Consider the following 25,141-nt stretch of genomic DNA (forward strand, 5'->3'; position numbering starts at 1 on the left):
TTGTCGCAGCTCTCTCTCTGTTTTTGACAATAATTGTTTGCACTTGTTCAATGTTTTTTGTTTTTTTGTTTTTTTTATTCACCACACAACTCTGTCTATTTTTTGCCGCACTAGTCAAACACGATTTATATGCATCACAAGCAGTCGGCAAAAACAATTTCAATTTTCAATATGCAGCAAAAAATGACTGGGTTTTGTTCAAATTAAATGAAATGCCCTCAAAACGGGCGATAAAAAAGGGAATCGATCATTTTCCCCCGTACAATTAGGTCCGACTAATTTGTGCTTTGCTGCTGTTGTTATTCCCGCCGAATGCAGCACGTGACATCCATACATCACGGGTGTGACATGGCAGTCCGTATGTCCCTATGTCCGCTTGTCCGTATGTACGTATGTCCGTTGGAATAGGCGGACGACACACGCTAATTGCATTTCGATGGACTACGCCGTCTCTGCCAGCGATTCGATCCGTAGTCCAGATAATGGACTAAAATGGGCGAATAATTAACTACGGCGAATGCGGAAATGGACACGGCAGCGGGACTGGGACTGGGATCGGGAATGGGATTGCGGACGAGCCTGGAACAGGGCAAAGGCAGGCCCAAATGTCACATCTGTTCCCGCAACTAGGTCGGGAGACAGGTGGAACCTGTCAAGGCCGCACGCAAAAATCTATTCCGCTACACTACGCACAACTCGATTGGCTTTTTATGGACCCCAAAAAGATAGTGGAATTTGTAAATAGAAAAAAAAGAAATAAAATCTCTTGGGCTAACTATTTTAAAAGAAGGAACTGTATTAAGTATCATCTCGTTATATAAGGGAACCAATTAACTTAAATATCCTAAAAGTTAAAGAACTAAGTTTTTTTATTATTTTAGGCAGTAAAGTTTGAGCTAAGTATATAAAATTAGAAACTATTTCTTTAATAATTTTAATGACCATAAGAACTTAATGACGATTAGTGCCTACCTGGGCTATTGACTTGGATTTCTCATCATTGCCGATACTCGAAATACTTCTGCTTGTTCCGGTGTATCCGTCGTGTACAAGTAAGGAAAACGCAACTTGACAGGTGACATATGACGCAGATAGGAAGTGCGGCGCTCCGCCCAATCACCCATCCAGCCGCAAGGTGAGATCCAGGATCCAGGACCTGGGAGCTGGGAGCACGCCGGGGGACGTCGCTCAGGGACATCACTTTGTATGCATCTCAACTCCGTCAATACGGCGAAAGCAACAAAGAAGAGGCCAGGACAAGCCGGAGGAGAACGATAAATGTGGAAGACACGCAGTAAAAATAAGAAAAGGGGAAAGAACTCGAATGCAAATTGCCGACAGTTTCGTATGCAATTTGTGGCACTTTTGCGGAGCGCGAAACTAGAGACTTTTGGCCCACTTTGAGACATGCCGACAACTATGAGAATACGGCTAAAACAGCAGGTCTTCACAACAACGCCAGACTGTTAAAGCCATGTTCTTGTTCTTGTGCGGACGGAAACCTATTTAATCTGTATTCCCAGTATTTCTTTGTGGGTGCGACAAGGCTTTGAGCTGGTCACCACCGGACAAGCCCAGGAGCAGAATCCCAAAACCGGCTACGGACAATGCGGCGTATGTGTAATATTTATGGCCAAACAATGCCGGGTCAAGTGGCAGGTGGAAAAGCGTTCTACCTGTGTGGGTTCCTCTAATTACCACACAGAATTCAAGCGGGCAAGTTGGTGAGCTGCAGAAAATAAATTACAGTTTATGGCAGCGGTGAGACCACAAGGAAAAAGCAGCAGAAGTCAACAAATTAAATCCGCAGAACTGAATGCGAATCGGATTCGGCTATAGGATAGAAATATATTTTACCGCAGAATACACAAATAAATATTTACAGTATTCCATATGGCTGTACTGGCAGGGCGGGCAAATAAGCTGGAAAATCCCTGCAGAAGCTTGAATTTAATAATAAACCGGGTGATTGGTTTTCCCACACTATCGCGTCGAATGTCCTTCACGAAAACAGTAAGTGGCGTGTGTGTTTTGGAAAATGCTCGCAAATTATTCGTGTAGAAAAGTGGCAGCATATTTGAAAAGTTTTCCAATCAATGCCAGGGCTATTCATAATTTATTGGCTTCTTTAAACTCTCACACACTTGCTTGGTTGAGGTGTGGGTATCAGTGTGTGTGTGTGTGTGTGGCTGTGGGCCTGTTTTAGTGTTTGGCCAAAACGTCGATCAGAACTTTGGTAATTTCAATATAAATTAGGTTTATGTATCTTGCTGGGGAAATTCAAATAAAAGCCGAATGAATAAACTCAATGAATTTTAGATAATCCTTGCCAGGCCAAAGCATGCTCATCTTAATATCGAATCCTCCTACAGACAAAGCTGATGAAGCACCCTGAATTCAATTAGAATTTCAGTTCGTTTGCCTGTATTTTGAGCCAAAAACCAAGTATCTCTTCCGAACTGAAGATTTTTAATCTGGTTAATCAGTTATTCAATCATTTTTTGAATCGAAATATTGTTTGGCCGATGAACTAACCAAAACCGATGAACCTGCCGAGGGGTAGCGTAGTAGCACTGCGAATATTCGATATAGTGTATATATTTGCCGCTATAAGCACCAACAAAGCCAGTGGCAGTGCCACAGGCAGCTGTATTGCAGTTATTCAATTAAAAAAACCGCCAACAACTTCGACGGAAAAAAGAGACGTAAACAAAAAATGCAAATTCTATTAGGACACAAGCCCCAAGGCTGAAGGGCGTTTTGGTGGCCGGGTTTTACATTGAGTGGAGCAGCCGGAACGTTGTGTGTTTTAGATCAACGGACATGCCAGCATAGTTTCCACGCTTTCCCCCCTTTTTTTTGTCAAATTTGTAGGCTTAACTTTGTTGGCAAATTAAAGTTTGGTTCATAAAAAATAGGGCAAATTCTGGGATAACAGCGCGCTCTATATTCTTCAATAGTTTTTATAATTTGTATGGATTTAACATAGCTCATGTCTAGTTGACCCAAAATATTCAAATTTGAGGTATCTGTGTATGTATATTAAATGATAACTACCTTTAACATTTGTTTTCGAACTTTTAATTTGACTTTTTTTTCAATACAAAAAATATTCTGCGAACTAAGCACCCATTGTTGCGACCGCTAGGTGGAGTTCGTGTAATATTACAATACAGCTTAGTAATAGGTATCTGATAGTCTCATACTCGACTATGCCGTTCTGCTGTGTTCGTTTCGAAATGAATTAAATACCAATAAATTAGGTGGTATTTATCACTTCCTTTCAAAATGCAAAATTGCTCTGCCAAGTTATTTTGGGTTAGCTTGCACCTAATATCCTCATTATACTAGTGCGTAATTGGATCTCTGTAATTAGGACATTGCATCCATATCGCACTGGTTATATGATTAACCTGCTGTAATGTATTCAGTTTGTTAGTGCAGTTTATTATTCAGCAATCTGTTGTGCAAATTTGCTCGATCTTGCGTAATAACTCGAAATTATTGCGCCCTGTTTGTTTTAGGCACTCTCGGACTTCGAGCTCGCTCCAGTTCGTTTGGAGTGCAGAGTGGAGCTTTTGATATATCCGTGTATATATGCCAGTCTGTCTGGAATCGGGAAGGGAACGGAAGATGCAGCCCAAGTCGGTTGTCAACGTGGGGCGGCTCTATCTGTTGTGCTGCCCATCTTTGCTTGTTGCCGGTTCTAGTCCAGCGATTATGCTGCTTAAGATTTTAATGCAGCGTCTTGGATGGCGATGGGAAGGGGGATGGGGAGGTGCCACGCCCCCGTCCTGCATATGTGCATCCACTCGGAGTTATCCTTTGCTCCGATAGCCTGGCTCCTTCCTCATCAGCCCGCTGCACTGTTGCCAATTGTTGCCATTTCCCGTATCCAATACATTGAAGCGTCCGTTTCCAACGTTCGCCGGAAGTTTGCTCCGCTTGGCTGGGATTACATTTTCCTGCTCCTTGCGCCGTCTTCTGTCTTCTGCCTTCTGTTTTGTCCAGATATACGTATGTATAGCTTGATACACAAAGAACCAGGGGGCGTGGCTCGCTTCCCACTTCCTCCGTGGGCCAGTGTTATGTAAATGCATTTCCATGTTCTTGCCTTGGCTTATCCTTAAAGTCCATAAACATCTAGTATTGAGCGGCAAAATGAGGAATATCTTTTATTGAATTCGAAAGTCCTATTGTTTGCATATTGAGCAAGTGCTAATAAAAAATAAAATAAAAATATACAATTTGTACATAAAATTCGTTCGATTTTATGGCCGAAAAATAAGGCATCCCATTTTGCTGTGTCCACGGGGGATGGATCGCTTTTCAATGCCAGCAAATCGGCCCTTTAAGCTGGTTCATTAAAATGCCCGTCTTTCGGAGGCAAATGAAATTATTTGTAATGCGCCAGCAAATGCACTCAAACGCAGGCCAACCGTTCGCATTTCGCATCCACATCCAGTCGCCCACCCACGGACACAATCATAAATTGTTAATTAATGCGTGAACAGTTTTCCCAGCTAAGCCACCACGCCCTCGTCATCCGCATCCGCATCCCCATCCGCATCCATATTCATGCCCAGCAGCCCCCGTTTCAGCCATAAGCTGCTGCAAAGTAAGCGTCGACCATGGATTGAACCGCTGGGAAAGGGGCAGATGGAAGTGGGAATGGAAATGGACATGGACATGGAAGGTCAAATTGACGCCATGCAGTGGAGGTCCTAGAATAGCCCAATCTTCCTGGGCGGCATTAGAGGATTGAGCGCCTGAGACGCAAATGGAAGGCAAACACTTAAAGCCGCAAAAGGACAAGCGGAACGGGTTGGTGGGAAATCGGGGAAACGGGAAAACGGGCATGGGTGCTCGTGCTCTGATGTATGCCAAAGTTTTCCCCGTTGAAAATCCTCATTTAGCAGCGGTGCAGCAGCCGGAAGGAATGGAGATGGAAAAAAGCTTCATTTTGCAAACACATTTTAACCTAATTTACAGTTAAACATTAAATATGTAAAGCACGTCAGTTTCTGTGTGAACGCGTTTTTCGCCCCTCCCCACCAGTTTTCTTTTCCCTTTACCCTAACCTTTCCATTTCGCTTTAACCTTTGAACCCTTCACTCCAAAACCCCAATCTCACTGTGTGTGTCTCTGTCGTCCTGGCAAAAAGGGCCCTCCACTGGCGCTTTTTCTCTGTGTGAAAGAGTTACCTTATTAAATTGCCAATCGAACCATGTGACTGTAAATTTGCATTGTGATGGTAACAGAGGGAGATTGGGAGCACATATAAACCTCATATATATATACATGGGGCCTAGCAAGAAGAGTGGGGCAAATGTTGCTTAGGCAGCACAGCCACACATCCCGAAACACATTACCCATACGCACTGTTGCACACACTGTCTGCGGAGCAGTGGAGCGGGGAAGGCTGCACGGAGTGGAGCCTAATCGAAATTACATATGCAAAAAGTTAACAATCACGTTCGAGCCTAATCAATTATTGCCCTCGCAACGCCAGCTGAAGTTTTCCACCCTCCAGGCTGGATGGCCCAGCCACGCCCTAATGCATATGTGCCTGTTCTGGCCCACATATATACAATATTTATGATCTGTTTTGTCTCTCAGCTGTTCGTGGAGCCCACTTAGGCCCCACTCTGGCCGCAATTAGCAGGAATCATCTGCCAGAGCTCCGGAGTCGTGCCGAATTGAATTAACCCAAAGTCTGGTCAAAGGAGCCGAGAAGCGGGGTGGTGCGTAATTGAAGGTGCGCCCACTCTTCGTCCTTTTTAGGTACCAGTTGAAGCTCAGAAGAGAAGCGAAAAGGCTTGCAACTTATTTGACTTTAATTATTTCAAATTAGAAGGGTACGTATGGTAAAATTATGTTAAAATGTGAATGTAGTTAGTCTTCGCAAGACAAAAGATTTGAGCTCAGTAGATGGAAGGCTAATTAGAGGCACTAAAAAAGCATATGGCTCTTATGTAAAGTCCAAAGATTGGTTAAAAAGTTTGAGTAGTATATCAGTTTTGTTCATAAACTGAAGTAAACTAACTTTCAGATAGCAAGGAGCTCAAATGACTCACCTAATCAGCAGGTTGCATATAAATGTCTGGCCACATAACGATCATTTAGTTATTATATAAACAAATAACTGACAAATCTCGACTGCTTGTTCAACAGATCCTTTCAAAACAAAGTGAAATATCTGGACATTTTATCGTGGTCAGCTGCCCGTCAGATGTGTAAGTCCGACACCGACTGCGTCCTTAAATAATAAAAGTGGCAATGCGGAAAGCCAATGATGTGAAGTAAGTGAGGCAGGTTTATTGAATTTCATGGCTTCGCCTGTTCCGCTTGCCTGCCCCCCAAGGGTGCACATAAATATGAAACACTACCGAAGTGGGGGCACCAAGGTGGTCACCTCTGCGTCCGGAGCAAGATTTACGCGTATTTGCGTAGTGGGTGGCAGGTTTACGCCCGAATGATGAAGTGGCGTCGGAGTGGCACCCCGCCCAGCCCACTCACCTGGCCACCCATTCCATTCCACCTGCCAAATGTCGTAAGTACCCTTAACTTGCAGGCGACTTACCCCCTTCCGCCGTCAACTTAGGCACTCAAGTGCAACTTTAAAAGTTTCCAAAAAATAACACAAAGGAAATGTATCGCTTCTGAGTTTGGCATGCCATCTAACCATCCCACCTTCCTCCTTCCACCTTCCACCTCCCACCCACCTACACAGCCTTCAGCTAGGGGGCGGGGTGGGCGTGTTCAAGGCTGAGGCGTCACCGTCGTGCGTAGCACATTTTCCGCATCAATGCGCGTTTATTTTACTGCTAAAGCCTTTACGAATGAATGAATGAGTGCTTCGAAAAAAGGCAGTAACTGCCACCTCCTCGCCCGCCTTCTCCACCGAACACTCTAAACTTTCAAGTAGCTTACGCCTCCAGCTGCCTTTTTTCTTACTTTCTTCTCCTTTTTTTTTGGTTATTTGCGATGTTTTTGTTTTAGTTGAAAAGGAAATGGGGACAGGGGACGGTAGACGGTAGACAGGGAAAAGAAAGGCAAGATGCACATTTCCTCAATGAGAAAATCCTTTCCGAGAAAAAGCCGAAGCAAAGTCCAAGGAAGATGATAATATGAAACAAATGCTTTTTGCCCAGTCTGGAATGAACATATTTATTGATTTCCGGTTCCAGTTTCCCAACCCAGTGGGTTGAAAGTGTAATTAAAAATAGGATTCAAGGGTGCTGCCATTTATTCCGCATAGTTAATCTGCGCAAATGTCAGTCTGCAGTGCTATAATTAAATTATCTAGTCGCCACTTAAGTCGTCGTCCTTGAAAAACGTTGAGTAAGATAGCTCAACGCTTAAAGGGGAAATGTAGGTAGTGTATCTGTAGGATTGGACTCTCTTTGAAGAAAGTTACTGTATGCAAAAAGATTTATTGAGGTACTAAAGCCCTATGTTTGATTTTATTCAGTTAAATAGAAACAGTGCAGCTAATAACCTGCGTTCATATTTGAAATACTTTACTTATGGATACCCAATAGCTGGTATCTAATGAGGCTTAATGAATTTAAAGCCAGCGAAGGGAAGCTTCGCTGCCTCATTACAAAATCTTGGCTACATCTTGAACATTTCCAGATAATATTTCAGGAATTAGCTTACAAATCGAATTAAATAAGCGACTGAGCAAAAACACAAACAACCAACAACACGACCTACTTGTGCGTTTTTCAACTTGACTGCACCGCAACAACAACAACAACTAGCATGAGGGAACAGCAACAACAAGAACAACAACAAAAGCACTTGCAAGAACAATAAATTTATGGCTTTTAAAAATGTTTAACTCAAACTTCCCACCCCAACGACCGAAATGTTAGCCATGTTTGCGGTGGTTGCTTTTGCTTTTGTGTCGCAGATTTATGGCCGCCAAAAGTGGAGAACGGGGATGGGAAAGGGGCAATGGGGAATGGCGAGGGCAAACTTCAGTGGCAGCAAATAAACTTTACGATTTCTAGGTAGTCAAATTGAATAAATGTTAAGACAATTGCCGACTGTGCCCGCGTCCACGCCATCCAGCATCCGTATCCACAGGATTGCCATTGGCCTTCACCTGGCGCTCCGAAATACCCTTCATCTCGATTTCGCGGCACCAACAATCAAACATGAGACCCATCTCCAAACTTCCGGCTGAGGCAATCCGCCCCCTCCAACCCTGAAACCCCGCACCCCCTCCAGAGTGCGCCATCAAATGTCGGTGCGAATTTCATTAAAATAAACTTTTTCTACAAAACTCTCGCACTCGCCGAGTACATTTTCATTTTATTCGCAGCGCCAAACGACACCGAGAAAAAAATCGAAATCACGGCACGGCACTTTTAGTCCAACCCTCGACCCTCAACCCTCGACTACCGACCACCGACCGCCGACCCCCGACCCTAGACCTCAAACCCCCTCCAATTGGCTGGGTTTTTATGGTCCTCGGCACTTTTTACGGCCACCAGGAGCAGTGGCATTTGCCTCATTTCACTCCTGAGCGAGATCTCTCTAATTTGAATACCTGGCCGAGGACGAGAATCTGCTCGGTAATTTCTGGCGGGGCTATGCCGCGAGTTTCGCCGATAACATTTGCATCGCTCTTTATTGCTTTTAAATGTCTGCTGGCCGCCCAGCGAAAGCCTTTCGCCATAAAAACTAGAAGCGCGGAGCATTGAAATTTTGATATACGAATTGTTTTTACAGCCGCAGGCATCGGGCAACTTCTGGCCCAGATACCGCCCACTCAAGGCCCGGAGGCAAAAAACCCCCCAATTACTTATCAGCGAGCATAGTCATCCGCTGCAGGAGGAGTGGAGTGCACCTGACCCGCCGGCGGATGATGAACTGTTGGCGGACAGGGAAGTGGAGCACAGCGGAGCGGAGGGCACAGAGTGCGAGTGCCAAGAGCTAAGTGCCGCTTCCGGTGGTCGCTGGTCCACAAAAAGCTGCAGGTCCGAGCCATAAATTTGCAGGCAAAAAGCTGAAAGACTTACGGTGCAGCCCCCATTACCGAACCTCCGGATGAAATTTACTCCGGCTGCAGTGAAAGAAATGCGGTCTCCTGAGAAAAGGAACTTCCGAAAGTGCATAGATCTGCATTTCCTACAGTGGACATATCCGATTTAAAGCTATGTCGGGCTGTTAAATAAAAAGGGCATATTATGATCGGACCAGCACAAGTTTTTGTGTATTTACCCTCCAGATACTCTTCACCCCTTAAAAGGCCAATAACTTTCGCTCAGTGCAGCCATGTCCCCGCCTCCTACAAAACGCGGAGCCATCGTCGCCTGGGCCCAGTTATTGTTGCAATTAATAAGGACGTCGCCAGCGGCAAAAAGCGCCCGGCGTCTGCCGTGCGTTGCCACTTGGATGGCGGCTGTAGGATGGTCGCTGGAGGTGGCCACTCATCAGCGGATGCAGGAGGCTGACCCCTGGACACCCGTAGCCACTTCCTCCGCCGTCGCCGCCTGACCCCGCGCACAGAGGGAATATTTACTGCCCAAGGAGAGGGACATGGAGCGGGATGAGCAACTGCAGCAGCCGAGTAAAATGTCCTTTGCACATTACATTTGCATTGCAGTTACAAGCATTTCGCATTTATCGCAGCAGCGGCGGCAGCAACAACAAGACGAACACCGCACGCAGAAGCAGATGGAGCTGGAGAAGGAGGCGGTGGCGGAGATGCAGGATTCTCCGGATCCGGGGAAGAATGCAGGAGGAGTCTAACAATGGACGGGCAGAAATCTCGTCTCCAGCGTCGCTAACAACTCGTAGCATTGCAGCTGCCAGATGTGGTAAGAATAGAGATGTGACGCGGAGTGGGTGGGTTGTTGGGTGGTTGGGGTGGCTGGGTGGAGCAGGGAGGGGCAGGTCGAGAGCAACATTTATTGTTTGCAAAGCCTTGTTTATTATTTTACGTGCATTTCTCTTGCCAGCTTCAGATCCAGAGCTTCAGCCTCGGCAAGGACTCTTTATGATTCACTCGGTCGCTCCTTTTGGTCGAGGACATTTTGTAAATAGCAATGCAGTGGCCCGGCCGCCTGACTTGGCCCAGGATTCACCCATACCCCACCTCGAGTGGCGGCAGCGATTTTATTCACTCGCCGCTGTTTATGTGACCCGGATCATCCAGGCTCCCGGCCTGGTGCACCTCGTCTTGGTCCTGGTCTTATTTTCGGTCCTGCTCCTTGGCCCTCGATGCGGTTGCTTTATGTTTTTAATGCCGTGCGCCAAAAGTCCTATTGTTTGTACACTTGTACTTTATGTACCGAGCGAAATTTATGCGCCGCTAAGTGGATTCGTGGATTCTTGGATTCTTGGATGCTTGGATGCTTGGAAATCGCGGATCCGAGGACTTCACCCCGCACCGGCATCTTGGCTCTCCCGTTTCCGGTTCCTGCACTGTTGCCTGCCAAATAGGAAATGCAATCCTCGCCATCCATAAAACTTGTCCAAAATCTGGCGAGCACCAGCCTTCGCCCAGGATCTCGGCTTTAAGGACGAGAGGGCATTACAATTATCCTGCGCGTGTCCGAGTCCTTGACTGCCTCCTCATCCGTCCATTTATTGCGCCGTCGAAGTAGGACAAGAAATTTGCGTTTGCACGGAATGAAAGTTGGCCTTTCGCAGCACCTCAATGAGCATAAAGTCGTAGCAAGTGCAAATCCTCCATTAACACTGGGACACAACGAAGCGAAACAGCACGACGCAAATCTTGGTGGTCCTGGGAGTCGGCGAAAAGGACAGAAAGGTGATTTCTGCTGCTAATTGGAAATCGAGGGGAGCGGACGACCGGATGAGATAGAAACTGACCCGCCCAAGAACCGTCACAAATGTTTGTTCTTTTGCAGGAAATTAAGGCGAAATGTAACAATCGAATTAGGCCGAGTTCGAGGGCAAAGGGCACGGGTCGGACCCAGAATCCACCATCCACCCCCCGATGCAAACTGATGGTGAAACCGATTTGCCACGTTTCGTTGGCGTCGGCATTTAAGAGGCCCGAAACAACCGTTTGACCTTCAGTGCGGGCCCCAAACTTCAAATTGATTTTTCATATTCATTGGCATCGGGCTAAAAGCGATGGAGTGGGCTTGTGAACAGGAACAGGGACCAGCAATTCTCATAAATTAAACATGCTCCACATAAACTAAAGTGAAAAATGCGAAGGCAACGCAAAAAAAGGGGGGAAACCGAGCATTTAACTGTATATTTGAAATATTTTAAATATAAATTTCAATATTTAACTGCGCCCGCCGACAGGAAACGGTTGCCGGACAGCACGGCAACAACTACGGATACGGAATCGGAATATGGGAGCGGAAGAGGGACTCGGGGGGCAGGGACACAAGCCAGGAGAGCGGAAATGATCCATCGACCCTCGTGCTGTCGTCCCAAAACGGCCATGGGTCCACAAAAAAAAGGTTTCCTCTGCCGCAGTTCGTTCGTTCGGTTCAAACCACAAAAACGTTGAAAATATTTGTGTTTCCACTTATTTGCATTAATGCCACGAACCGATTTACTGTCTGTCCATCTGTGGGCGGTGGGCGGTGTTTGGTGGTCGGTGGGCGGGATTGTGGGCTCGGCCCCCAAAAAACACACACAAAACACAACCATCGAGTGCCGAACATGAGGTCAAGCCAATAAATAAGTGTGACTTTCGTTGGCATCCCGTCCCCTTTCATTTAGACTTCTATCTGCCATTTGGATAGTGACTTTTTAGATTTCATAGAAAATAAATCAAATTATTGGCGATGTATGAGGCCCCTTGAAACAAAACCAAATTTTTAGTGTTAGCAACCGCAAAATGGCGAATTCGAGATCTTTAAAATCGAGCAACTGGCCCGGCATACTGGACTCCAGGACCGCACTGCGAAAGTACTTCGCACCGCCACCCAAGGCGGCCGGAGCGCAGGAGAGACTTCCGTCTTACTCTCCTCCAAACTTTGTGGGAGCTGAACCCATGCAGCGACCCAGAATGAACTCCGCCTGGCAATTGGCCAGCGATCCCTCTGGTCTCTCGGATTTCCGTATTCCCAAGCGGATCAATGGATTGAAGGATCGGGAAAGAAAGAAGCTGGAACGGAAGGTTTGGGCCAAGCCGGCAAGGATCGATGTAACCAAGAGAGCTGCCAAATTGGGAGCTATAAACATCGAAAAGTTGCAGAAACAGGATCAGGTGGAGTCGCCTTCAAAATCGAGATCACTCGCTAAGACGGAGCGAAAGAAGGTCAAGAAGAAGCAATCGCCACTGCTTCGGAAGAGGCCAACCAAAATATTTTCCCACTCTGGCCTCCCGCGGCGCAGGAACATCCTGGTCGTGGACGCCAAGAGGTCCCCAGGAATGGCACACCTAGCTGGTGGAGCGGATCAACCTCTGAAAAGCACTTCAACTGGACGGGAGGGAGACGCCTACCGTCCGAGAATCAGGATGAGTGGCCGGTCCAAGAAGACGTACACTGTGCCCCTGTGCAGACGGCCCACCGAGATCATAGGCACGCGCCTTCCCTACTCCCGCCAGATGCAGATGCGCCAGGAGAAGCTCTGTCAGCAGCCGGAGTACTACGACCAGTACATCCGCATGCTGTACCAGCAGCAGCGCCACCAGCAGATGTGCCAGCAGGAGCAGCAGCAGCAGGACTTTGCCCGTCAGAGGTACCATATGGCCCAACACCCCTACTCCATATTGCCGCACGCCATGTCCGAGGATCAGGAGCAGCAAAACGTGTACTCCGTGCCCTCCAAGTCGCCGCTCAAGAGATTGAGGGGCGGCAAGCGGCTGTGCGGCAACTTTTACTACAACTAGAAAAGTGATCAATAAACAAGTTGCAGAGTATATTATAAGGCATTGATATTGAAGAAAAAGCGGGGAATGTTTTTCTAAACTTCTTATCCAAATCCTCTCTTCATATCAACCAAAATTGTTAAGAATCTGTGGGCAATTGCAATATTTTTTTAATCGGGCTCGTTGTCAGTCGGAAAACTATCTCGCAATAATGCCATGACTGATCACCGTTTATAATTATAGATAAATGTATGAAGAGTATATATAATAAAAAATATTTTTATAAATCAGATGGGGGCTACGTCGTTAGGCCAATTACATGAGTTCCCATCCCGCACGCACTCGCCGAACTCACCTGTTTAGCACCTGGCCTGCTCCCTTCCACTTTCCATGGACGTTTGCCCTTCAGTGACCGGAGAACTTTCCGGTATTTAATATACTCGAAAGTACTTGGGGTGGAGTGGTGGAGGCCATTGGGCTGGCTGGTTCATTGGTGAGCTGTGGGTGATGGTGGCCTCTGCACGCAGATACAATTAAAATCGAAACGAGCCAACAATGCAAACTGGCGAACAAACAGGCAAACAGCGAAACACAGCAATGGAAACGAGCAAATAATGAAGTGGATAAAGTTTGCTGAAACACTGAGCTTTCGAATCGAGCCCCAAATACCAAATTGAACCAGACCGAAAAGGAGCACAGTAGCAGGAGCAGGGGCAGGAGCTGGAGCAGAATCCGGAGGAGCCGCAGGAGGAGTTAGAATAGGAATAGGAATAGCGATGTGGAGGGAAACCTATTTGTGTATAATTCAAGGTATCAGGGCATCGAAAGAGGGTGAAAGCGTGGCAAAACAACATGGGAAAACTTTTGTAATTACAATAAAATTTTCACAAATAACTTGCAATTGTTTGCTTTTGGGTGGAGTTGGGTGGAAAAGCGAGAGAGGGGGATGGGGTGCGGTGCGTGGTGTGGGTCCTTCATTCGCAGCGAATGTGTTAATTTTGTTGTGTATACCAGTTAGACGCCCGCCCACAATTTCCATCTTCAAGATGCAAAAGTGCCAAAAGAAAATGAAAAGAAAACACCGCAAAAATGTCTCCGTGAGCTCCAAAATAAATTAAAATATAATTAAAAAAAGAGAGCAAACAAAAAGTGAACTGTGAAACGTGGACCGGAATCGAAGTCCATCCGTCTGGGAGCTCCTCAGAACCGGAGATTGCGTGCCAGGGTACTCCTGGCCAATCCAGAATTGTATATGGAACATTGTTTGCAAATTAATCTTCGAAAATGTCTGAGCTGTGTGGATGGAGATGGGATTGGGGCTCCTAAGCTGGCCAAGAATTTGGTTCGGTTTCCTTTTTCTTCTTATTTATGAGCAGAAAGTGGATAGCTCATTTTTCAAACAAATATTTATGCTTCACTTGTACGGAATGCGTGCGAAAATATTTGCTTTTCATTTTTATAAAAGTCCGAAGTGCCATGGCAAGAGTATTTAGATGATACGTGTGCGGCTGGGAATTAAAGAATAAATACGGAGTGCATTCTGCAGTTAATCCAGTTACTGACAGGGAAATTGAGGTGTGGAAATGCAAAGCTCTCGAGCAGACAGACACGGCAAACTACGGCAAAGAGAATCCCCAGCAATGGGCAAATATTGGCAGCAACAATGAGCAAAATCTAGTTAAACCAAGCCGGCCTCACTGGGAAAACCCAAAACCCTGCCCCCCACCGATGGCAAACATCGTAGGCTCTCAAAGAAAACCGGAGGAGGGCCCATCGAGGGGAGGCAAATGAATCTGAAGATTACGAATGTCTGCTGTTCGGGCCCCATCTTCGAAAATAAGAATAACGCAGTACACAAGTGGGGAAAACAAGTGAAGTACGGAGGAGGAGCACACTGAGAGAAAAGCCTCAGCTATTTCAGTTATTTTTTTTGAAGTGTCATATCTTTATAATCAATTCTGTGGAATGTAACTACTCTGATGAAAGAGCCTAAACACTTTTAGAATCTTTTAACATTTAGTATCAATACCAATTAAGTTAACTATAGGTATTGCCTTTCCTCAGTGCGGAAAAAGGAAAATACTTCCGGGACAGGGGAAAGTGAGGTGTACATGCAGACCTCGATTCACGATTGATGTGGCGGATCCTGCCAGCAAACGGGAAGCGCGCAGCCGAGGGTATTCGAGCCTTGATGGATGGATGGAGGCTTAGCTTAGAAACGATGTAGCTTAAGCCCGACGCTCCCAATTGGAGCTTTGGAGCAGGGGTAAGAGGAGGGGGAGGGGCACGTCATGAGCCTGGGCGGATTCAATGCCTTGGGTACATAACTCTCGTTGTCGTTTATTGATTTGTTTTGCCCCAAGCCAGCAGTTCGAGGCGGGTGATACATAGCCCAAAAGGAGAGCCGCCAAAGGTGCCGACTAGTAAGAACTTTCCTGCCCCGTCCGTTGCATCTGAACGATTGGGAAGAACAAGAAGATTCGAGGACACGAAATGACGTGCGGAAAGATGAGGAGCACGAATTCATCGGTCCTTTGGTTGGGTCATTCCTTTTTTCAGTTCCCAGTGTCTGCTATTCCTGTTTTCTTTTTGCTGTGTTCAAGGACATTCACTGCTTTCGGTTTTTTCAAGGTATGTGCTAAAACTAGCACATACATTTCAAGGTATGTTCACTAAAAAACTAGTTTCCAGCATGTGCGTAGGTAAAACCTGTAAGGCAAAATAGTAGTTGTCGTTTAATTTAGCTCTAAGCTCCCACTTATCAGCAAAATGCAGCTAACTATGCAGATGATCTGGCAACTCCATAAACGCACATTTGCAACCCTGGAACCGAACAGAACTTTTCGTAGGATTATTTTAGGACCACGACAAAGGTAGGCAGAAAAACAAAATAACAATAAAAACAAACTCGCATTCAAATTGGTCCGATCTCTCACTTTTTATTTGAACTTAAGATATCGAATCATTCCTAACTTCTTAGATTATCATTACGTGAGAATCAATCTTAACAACAAACATAAGAACTCCACTTCACAACATAGGTTGTTACACGTTTTTGCTTTTCAGTTCACTATGTTGTTGGATTTCGGGAAACTCCCCGATTTCGTTTTTAAGAGCAAAAAATGGTTATCAAGATTGTTTTCGTTTAGATATCGCTCTCGAAGACTTAAGGGATTAGCGTTCACTTAACAAATTGAAGAGGCAGGAAAATTGGGAAGGATTATTGAATGGCTCACTTTGCGTCGCGAGTTCTCACAATTATTGCGTCGGAATACATAGATTTAATTTGGGTTTTATTGTGAGCCCTTATTTTCATGCTCTCCTACTTTTTAGACCTAGTCCCCCCTACATACATAATTCTGTAATTTTGAACAAAAAATTCCCTGAAATTCGCATCTTCTGTTTGCCAAATGGCATTAAGCGGCAAAATTGCAAGGGAAGCGATCCCAGGGGACTTTCAGAGTTGCGTGTAACAAGTGTTTGGAGGCCAGCATTCCACTCATATGTATGTTTAAGTGCGAGTATATAAGGTGATTCCCGTGCAAATGATATGAAAATTGCTGTCGTAAAGGGCGGGGGCGTGGCAGGAGGTTTGTGCACGCGAAGGAAACGCAGATTAAAACTGCGAGTGGGTATGACGAAACCCATTTCCCCAGTCATATTTAGCAATTAGGGCGTTACACCGATGCTCAAACTCAAAACAACTCATATGGCAAACAAAACAAAGACAAACCACCACAAAAACACTCGAACTGCAAACATTTTTCTAGGAAAGGGGGATGTTCCATCGAACTTCTACTGCAAACCAGCTCATACGCCCTGTGTATAACAGTTTCGCTGCTAGCTTATACTTATACAAACGGGCGTAGTAGCCGATTTATACCATTTTCTGTAGAAGACTCGGTTTAACTTATACTTATACTGCAGCTAGTTTGCCACTTATACGTATACGCACGCCTGTGATTCGTTTACTTGTAAATTCGTATACAAGAGAACTGAGTGCAAGTCATGAACATGCAGCTTATACCGTATGCGACTTTGTCTTATACTTATACTAAAAGAGTAGTGTTGACTTATAAAACTCGCATACAATTGTTGATAATCGGAAATTCTTGATTTAAATATAGATTAGTTAAGATATATACTTTTATATTAATATTATTATTTTTAAATAAGTTGTAATTAGCTCGCAAATAATTTTAAACGTATATTTCACATAGTTCCCATTCGTCTAATCACTATTTTGACAAGCAAATAGTTCATTAACTTATTTGACTTCATTAATACTTAATTAAGAAATTAAAAGTTCCATAAAGGTTCCATTTAAGGTACCATTATTTGTATTGGATTTAAATTAAAAGACATTATTTGTTGTCTTATACCTATACTTATACTTATACTTATACTTATACGCATACTTCTACTCTTTCGTGCAAAGTATAAGTGGTCTCAAAACAAACTGAAAACGGAAATAGCAGACTGAGTCTATCTTATACCCATTGCTTACTTATACATATATTTTTAGGCATACTTATACAACTTCCACCCCCGGATCAGATGGAGTGGCCCGTATAAGTTGATGGGCACAACCGGCTGGGACTCGGACTTGCACGGCAGCAACAACAAACAGCGTGCTCGAGCGAAGTGTTTACAGATACTCTGCTTTTGGTTTGGAGTATCTTGTGGATACTCTCTTATACATGTGTGCGTCTATATCTGGATTTCTGAACACAACGCACTCTCTCTGTGCGACTCTCAGTGGCCTCCTGCTGCACGATGCCGATGCGATGGTGAGATGTATTTCACAGATACTCGTTCTTTGGCGGTCGGCGCGTCGCGAGCTTCGAGGTTTTAGTTCGGTTTTAGCTCTGATTCCGTGAGGACGCTCGCCAGAGGAACCGCTCCGCGTTCCGTTCCGTTATTCGACTCGGGGACCTCGCACGGGGCCTACCGCTCACCCACACTTCTTCAAGCGCAAGCACACACACACTCTCAATCGTACGGGAAGCACTCGTGCCGCGATTACAACGCCAAATTATCGAGTCTGCGCCAACATCCAGCGGATGGCAAGTGCGAATCTTAAAGTGGCCAACTGGCAGTCCTAGACCAGGCCAAGAACCCCCTGCCACCGGTTTTAGTCGCCCCTGCCCACCGGCGGTCATGTGAACAGCCGCCACAATGCGGCGCTAACCCGATCCCATTTTCATTCTCAATCCGGGTTCAAATCGCGAGTTCGCGGGTGTGCCAAAAATCAAAAGTCAGACAAAAAGTGCTCTGAAGTGGTGACCCCAAACAAATGTGTCGCACCAACAGCTGGAGTGGCAGCAACGGTAACTGCTGCTCTTTATAGTGCAACCTCGCGTTTTTCCTCAGCTCCCAGAACAGTCCGCTAAAAGCCAACAGAGCGAGCATAACGGCCACAACAATGGCTTTGCAGCAGCAGCATCAGCGACATCAGCAACACCAGCAGCATCAGCAGCAGCAACAGCAGCAGCACATCAAGTGGCAGCAACATGCAACAAAGCGACGACGCTGCCGTCAGCATTGGATTAAACATCTTCAGCTCCTGGGCCTCCTGGGTGAGTGGACTACTTGACCAAGGCGGACGAGGGGCATTGGCAGTCGAACAGCTGCGGTTCATTAGCAGGCATTGCATGCTGCAGGTTGTGTTTGGGTCCTTTTAATGGACATTGCGGTCTGGCCGAGAGGGATACCGCAGGGACTCGCTCCGTTTCTAGCCATTTATCGGGGGAAAAGCCATTTGTGGGCGTGGCTGGAAAGGGGGGCTTGGGCCGTCCAGAATGGTAAACTAATTATTAATTACACATTATGCAAGGCCAGAAGCACCGGACACACGTACCACAACAGCGCTCCACTTCCGCTGCAATCAAACGCATTATCGTAGAACAGGTTGAGGAGTTACGAGCAAATGGGTGTGGAGTTGGAAACTTGGAGCTGGGAGGGAGATGGCAACCGGTACTTGTGTGCCATGTACTTGCGTTCTTATCGTGGCTTCCGCCCCTCAATCCCAGAGCAGCTTTATTCCCCGCCCCCTTAAAAAAACGGAAAATAGACAACCCAACAATCGAATATAATTTACAAAATATTGTGTCGACGCCCACAGTTCGGTTGTGGATTTTTTCATTTTTTTGTTTTCATTTGGTTCGCTTGGGGAGCAGGTTTGTTGTTTTTTGTTGTTTCTCATGCCATCGCTTCGCATGACATTTGTGGGCGTGTGCGGGGATTGGAGTCCGAATGGAAGCGGATTTACAGAGTCCGCCCATCATTAAAAGCCTAATAAACTGGGGATAGCACATTCAGACCAATTAGTTGAGAAGCACCTGGCCAGAGTCGAGCCACGCCCCCTGGGAGTCGAGGCAGCAAGAGCAGCAAAACCAAACACGAATCCGAATCAAAATCAGAATCAGAATCAAAATCGGAAGTCTATCTAGATGTAGGCTGTGTGGCATGTGTATAGAGTATGGCAGTGTGGAAAAAGGAAAAGCATGTATTTGTCAGCACAAAATAATCAAGGATCATAATATGTCAACAAACAGACAGGCCAGGCTAAGGCGACCAAAAAACAAGCACAAGGACACACGAACGCAGAAAAGTTGCGTCTGTCTGTCAACCGTGCATGTGTGAGTGGCGGCTTGTGCGTGTGTGAGTGTGAGCGTGTCCATGTGCGGGTATAGAAACAGAACAGAACACAGCACACAGGACTCAAATGTATGCCACCAGAGCAGAGTAACTGAAGCAGAAGGCAGCGGCAGCAGGAGGAGTTGGGAAAAGTGTAGGACAAACACGCCGTAATAGATATACAGCAAGCATGTGTTGGTGCAGTTAGAAAAGCGGGAAAACCAAGGATGCAGGGGTGGGGTGCCAGAGGATCCCGGGGGTAGTGTGGAAAGTCGTCGCGACTTGTCGTTTTTGTCTCTGACAGTTGGCAAATGTAGTGAAGTGCATTGACAATACCACGAACCAAGTACAGCTTGACCAGAGCGCCATCAATGGTGGGCGTAGCGGGCGTTTGAGCTGGAGCAGGCGGTGGCCCCCACTTGAGGGGCTGCGCTTCCTTCTGCTTCAGCTTCTGGTTTTCCTACTGCTCAAAGGGCAGAGTGTTAAGCACACAGGCTACGGGCTACTGGTTCGAGCACATAGATTATCTTCGGATGCTGTGCTATCTACAGGAAGCATCGCCACTGCAACTGACTTGTGTGCGCCTGTCATTTTCGAGCTGGTTCAAAGTTAATTGCGCTGCCCTCTCCAAAAAAGTAAAGGCGAATCTCTGCCCAGATTGCAGACGCAAGTGTGGGCAGCTGAGCAAAAAACTGGAAAACGCCCATGTTTGGCCCAGACTCGGCTACTTGGCTTAACGAGCCACGGGCCATGAGCCACGGACCGACCACGGACCGCCACACAGTCCACAGTCCATAGTCCGCGCTCCACCGGACAGTTGATATTTCTCGCCCCAGCAGCACCTTGAGTTCGCTAACCAGTTCGATATTGACTGATGTCGCCCACACGCCCCCAAAAACCACCGACTGAATCCGAGGTCCAAGCTGAAACTGCCGCAGTGGCGTGGGCCAAACGAACTTACGTAATTGTAAATCAAATGTGGTCTCGGCCCCTCCAAAATCCAGATAATCCCAGCATGGCGAAGAAATATCATCGCAATCGGTCTGCAATCTTAAACGAAATTGAAAGCATTAAGACAAATCAGAGCAACGAGGGAAAATGAGTTGACATAAGATGCATTTGGGTTTAATTATTAATTTAAAGTAGTGGATTACTTAGTATAGGGCGACAGCTTTAAAGACTGGTTAAAACATCAGATATAAAATCCATTAATTATTAATTAAAAGAATTGGATAACAAGTTCCTTGTAATCAACTTCAATTACATTTACGTTAATGGGCTATTTATAATTGTGTGCACATACACATGTTGCAATCGGTCTGCAAATGAATTGTATATTCTTCAATTCTAACTCAAAAATTTTAAAAGAATTTCGATCTAAATATTAAATTAACATTTTCAAGAGCTTATGAACAGCTTGGATTATTTGCTTAGCAAAAAAGATTTAGGGCTTATAACTCCCTCTTTCTCGAGAGAGAATCTTACGTTTTCCAATTGTTGTGGGATTCTCTTGCCTGGCTTATTTGAGCAGGATTATTGAAATGGCAAAATAATTGTTTTTAAAAAGCGAGCAAACTATGCAATATGCCAGCTTGTTTTGCTGCCGCTCAGTGTGTGTTTGCCTGCCCCCAGCCAAACAAATGTATCTCGGACCGAAATAGACATTGCATTGGCCATTTTCCGACTGCTTGTTGACAGAAAGATGAGACCAAATTAAAACACACACAGACACACACACATGCGAGCGGTGCATAAATAAATCGACAGCATGTGGCAAGGTGGAAAGCCGGAGTGCGGGAGTTGCACATGTCAAGTGAAAACAATCGTAAACCCCGGGCTCTTGAAGTCGCCACAAAGAGTGAACTCCCGCTGCGCCGCTCGATCGTGGCATGTGGTAATTGCCCCGGGCCCTCGATGGATATATCGTGTATATCCATATCAATAATAGCTCTACCTAGCCGGGATTTATGGGCCTTCAGCACATGTGAAGATGCGTTGATTCGACGAGGATGCAAGGATGCGACCCCTTGCCTCGGTTCACCGAATTTTTGATTTTGATGGAGTTTCGAATGGTCGAGAATCGGATGTTGTACGCAAGTTTAAAGAACATCTCGACGAGATCGAGCGCACTTTTCTGGCTTTGGCAGATTGAGAATGAATTTCAATTAGTAGGATACCCACATATGTGTATGTGTGTGCGCACAAAGGGGCTGCGGCCAGGGGGGAGGAGCCTGGGATTGCGGCAGGATATTAGCAATGTGCAGCCTGGCGTGCTTCCTACGCAGAATATTTCCACTGAAGGATGCGGCGTCGGCGGCGGCGGCGGATGGATGGCATAGATGATTGCTCCACTCCCCCTGCTCCACTCCACTTCTCGGCAATCGATGACTGACTTTGATGGGTTTGCTCGATATTGATGCGAATTGATTTGGTTAGTCAGCTGTCGGACAGCCGGATGCCCAGCAACTCCTCCTTCTCCCCCGCAAACAGACAGTTGAATGAATAAATAAAAACGGCAAATCAAGCAAGATGCCAAATGAGGCTCGTCATAGTCCGGGAAATGAGCTTGCAGGCGAAGTCCTCGAAATGGAATACATTTAATGGCCCTCAGCTCGCTCGGTTCGGTGGCGTAATTGAAAAACCATTTCAAGGTGAGCCCGGAGGAGCAGACACCCGACGATGGCTTCATCATTCTCACTGCTAATTTAAATTTATGAATTTTTGGAAAACATCTCAATGCGGGCTTGGCAGAGCGCGGCCGGCCGAATGAGCTTCCTTCCACGCACTTTCACTTTTCTTGAGTATTTAATCAAGTGTGAATAATTGCATCATTCTGCTCAAAGGGAGTCGATATCCTTTGTGTTTGTGCGCCGGCAGATACGAGCCCCCAGCCGGTCTGTCTGTGTGCGTTGTGTGTGTGGAAGGACCTGCTATCGATATGTGGGCCAAGAAACCACACTCGCACACACCCAATACACGCATACTCCCACAGAAGCACTTTCCTTTCGAAGGCAGTGAAATCAAATTCAAAGAGAGCCGCCTGAGTTTTCACTTTATTGTGGTGGCAACTTGCATATTTTAACCTCCTGTTGAAATTGCGATATTGAAAAATGAATTTTTTATCAGGTCGGGCAAATATTTATAGCTCCACTTCTGCGGCCTTCCATCTTCCATTTCGATTAATTGAAGTGGCAGCTGTTGCGCAACTGGAAGTCCAACATCCACGGCCTCCAACTTCAGCATCTGCCTAATTTCGCTCATTTGCTCATTTACCCATTCGAGACGCGTGTCCAACCGGTTGGCCACTGGCTCGTGGCAGCTTTGAGTCCAGACCCAGTCGCCCGAATCGACAGCTGCAAGTGTCACCAGTTGCAGTGGCCACAAAACCCCTGACTTTTTGATACAAATTCCATTGCCAAAGGCTCCAAGTCCTTTGTTTTACTCTAAAAAAAAAAACATTTTTGGAAAGGGTACTTAAATCCTAATGGCTTTTAAATTACATTTTGAACCAAAAATTTAAGTTCGAACCATTTGAAGAAGTTCGATTGTATTTTTCATTTTTCTGTATCTATTGTATTTCTTAAACTCAATTTAAAACACTCAATTCTTGTTAGTTAAAGCTTATGGGCTAATATGAAATATTATCCTACTCCATTTCTTTAGCTACAAAGCAACGTTTCCCCACAAAGTCGTCTTTTTAAGATACCAAGCGATGAATATTCAATACAGACACTTTAAAATAAAAAATCGTTCTTCACAATTAAATGAAATGCCAGCAGTAAAATTATTAAGTCCATATGGGGCTGATCTGATTTTCCCCCAGTGGCTCCCCGGCTTCATCTGCAGCGTGTGAACCGCTGGCGGTCGGTCCATGTCCACTGCACGCTTCAGTAATCCTCCACTGGAGAGTCACCTTTGCACATACACACACCTTTGCCTGGGAGATGGCGAGATGGGCGTCCACTTGGCCAGTTGGCCAGTTGACGTGTGGTTCCGCTCCGGCGATTTTCATCCCCACTCTTCGGCGCGCCGGGAAATCTGTGACGCGGCATTTGGCCGCTGCTGGGAAAACTTTAACTTTAATTTCAACTTTAACGACTTCACTTGGTTAATGGTCGACAGAGAAAAATTCGCTTTCCTCTGCAACAAATTCGCTGGGAACCAAAGGGTTCTGCACTGCTCCTCCTCCTCCGCCTCCTTGGACCTATCGGGTTCCATACGCAGACATGCTTCATTGGACCCCTTTGGACTCCTCAACCCCTTAACCCCGCCGATCACCAGCGCTTTGTCATTCGATTGCGCAAACATTATTCCACGAGCAAGAAAGCATTCGCACACCCCATACCCACGCCGGCTGGTAATTCGAGTGTTTTGCTTAACCCGGCATGCCACACCGTATACCTTATACTCCAACCATATACCATACCATATAGCATCCATACCAGCAGGCTGGCATTGTTGTGCCAACAGGGCGGCTGAGTTGGGTTGCTGTCTTGGGCAAACAATGCCCAACGCCACTGCGGATCCGAATGCAAATGGAGGTAGCTGTAGCTGCATGTGCCGATGCGATTGCGAATGCGAATCTGAATCTGAATTTGAATCTGAATCCGAGTGAGTGTGCGAGTGCGACACACGCGTCCGCAGTTCAAACGGCAATTAAGCCAAACAATAAGCCGGCAAACACTCGGCTGCCAAAGTGGATGAAGATCCAGGACTGGTAGTCCGTGTCTCAGCTTCTAATTTGCCCGCTCATGTCTGCTCGCTCAGCCGGCGTCCTCCTTGTCGCCGCTCCACCCGGCACCACTTAGCCACTCATCGCATCCAATCCCATCCCCGTCCAACTGAAAACAATGGAAGAGTGTTCAACCCGCAAACGGGAGTGTGAATACCCTTCGAATGCCTGGCGAACTCCTGATATATCCTCTATGCAATTGAGGACATCAAACGAGAAGAGTGCTAATAGCATAGCGCAATATGCCGATGTATACATATATCACAGGAAATACAATATCGAAATGAGATATTTAAGGGGTTAAAAAACAGAAAAGTGGAAAAAACACATTCTTCAGAGCGCAGTGTAAATATTTTTGGCGCTTCACCCGAACGCAATGACTTCAATCAATTAGTAAACTTTAAATTAATTGGTAGATTTTACCTTTCCCTTTAGCAGCTCATATTTTACTAGTCTTTGCTTTATTTTCTCGCCCACTTCCAATTAATTTGTTTGCGTACAAACTACCGACTGGTTAGAAGGAAACTGCCGAAGGCCACTGTTGCTTGTCGGAGTGCCGGAAAATCCTTTTAATTAATCATTTAAGTCTCTGCGAAAGGAAAATTCATTTTTCCTGAGAACACAAATCATCATTCGATGCTGTCCTGCCTAAATTTAAGTCGAGATATCGAAGTCGAGCTGCATTTTAAAGTCGAAATGCGCCCACTTTGCATTTATTTCTGCCCACAACTTGTGGAAAGAAGTTGCATGGCTTCTCCAGGAATAGTTGTGCCTTCCGTAATGAAGCAACTGTCGCATGCTCGATTCTCCGGCACCGAATTCACAAATATCAAAAGGGAAAAAAATGTTCAAAGTTGTGGAAGAAGAAACTGCTGTTGGGGAACGCACTATGGCTAAAGAAAATGTATGAATATTCGAGAATGAAATTTGTTTCCGAGAATTCTGCCGGG

At 45.9% G+C, this 25,141-nt stretch overlaps 2 protein-coding genes across 5 annotated transcripts in view; both read left to right on the plus strand.

The window, feature by feature from the left end:
- The first annotated feature begins 11,722 nt into the window (after positions 1-11,722).
- On the plus strand, positions 11,723-12,871 carry LOC6733600. Its single transcript, XM_002080618.4, has one exon. The coding sequence runs from the start codon at positions 11,843-11,845 to the stop codon at positions 12,839-12,841; it is 999 nt and encodes a 332-aa protein (XP_002080654.2). The 5' UTR covers positions 11,723-11,842; the 3' UTR covers positions 12,842-12,871.
- A 4,700-nt stretch (positions 12,872-17,571) lies between these two features.
- LOC6733604 (nephrin) overlaps positions 17,572-25,141 on the plus strand; it is a 57,435-nt gene continuing 49,865 nt past the window's right edge. Inside the window, exon 1 of one of the 4 annotated variants that reach the window (XM_016167669.3) lies at positions 17,572-18,399. In XM_016167669.3, the coding sequence (XP_016026563.1) occupies positions 18,246-18,399 (154 nt within the window). In that variant the 5' untranslated portion in view covers positions 17,572-18,245. The remainder of the gene's footprint in view (positions 18,400-25,141) is intronic. The other 3 variants (XM_016167667.3, XM_039291354.2, XM_016167668.3) reach the window with 3 other exon arrangements.

This window comes from Drosophila simulans, chromosome 2R (genome assembly GCF_016746395.2).
Source record: "Drosophila simulans strain w501 chromosome 2R, Prin_Dsim_3.1, whole genome shotgun sequence".
Taxonomy (NCBI): Eukaryota; Metazoa; Arthropoda; class Insecta; order Diptera; family Drosophilidae; genus Drosophila; species Drosophila simulans.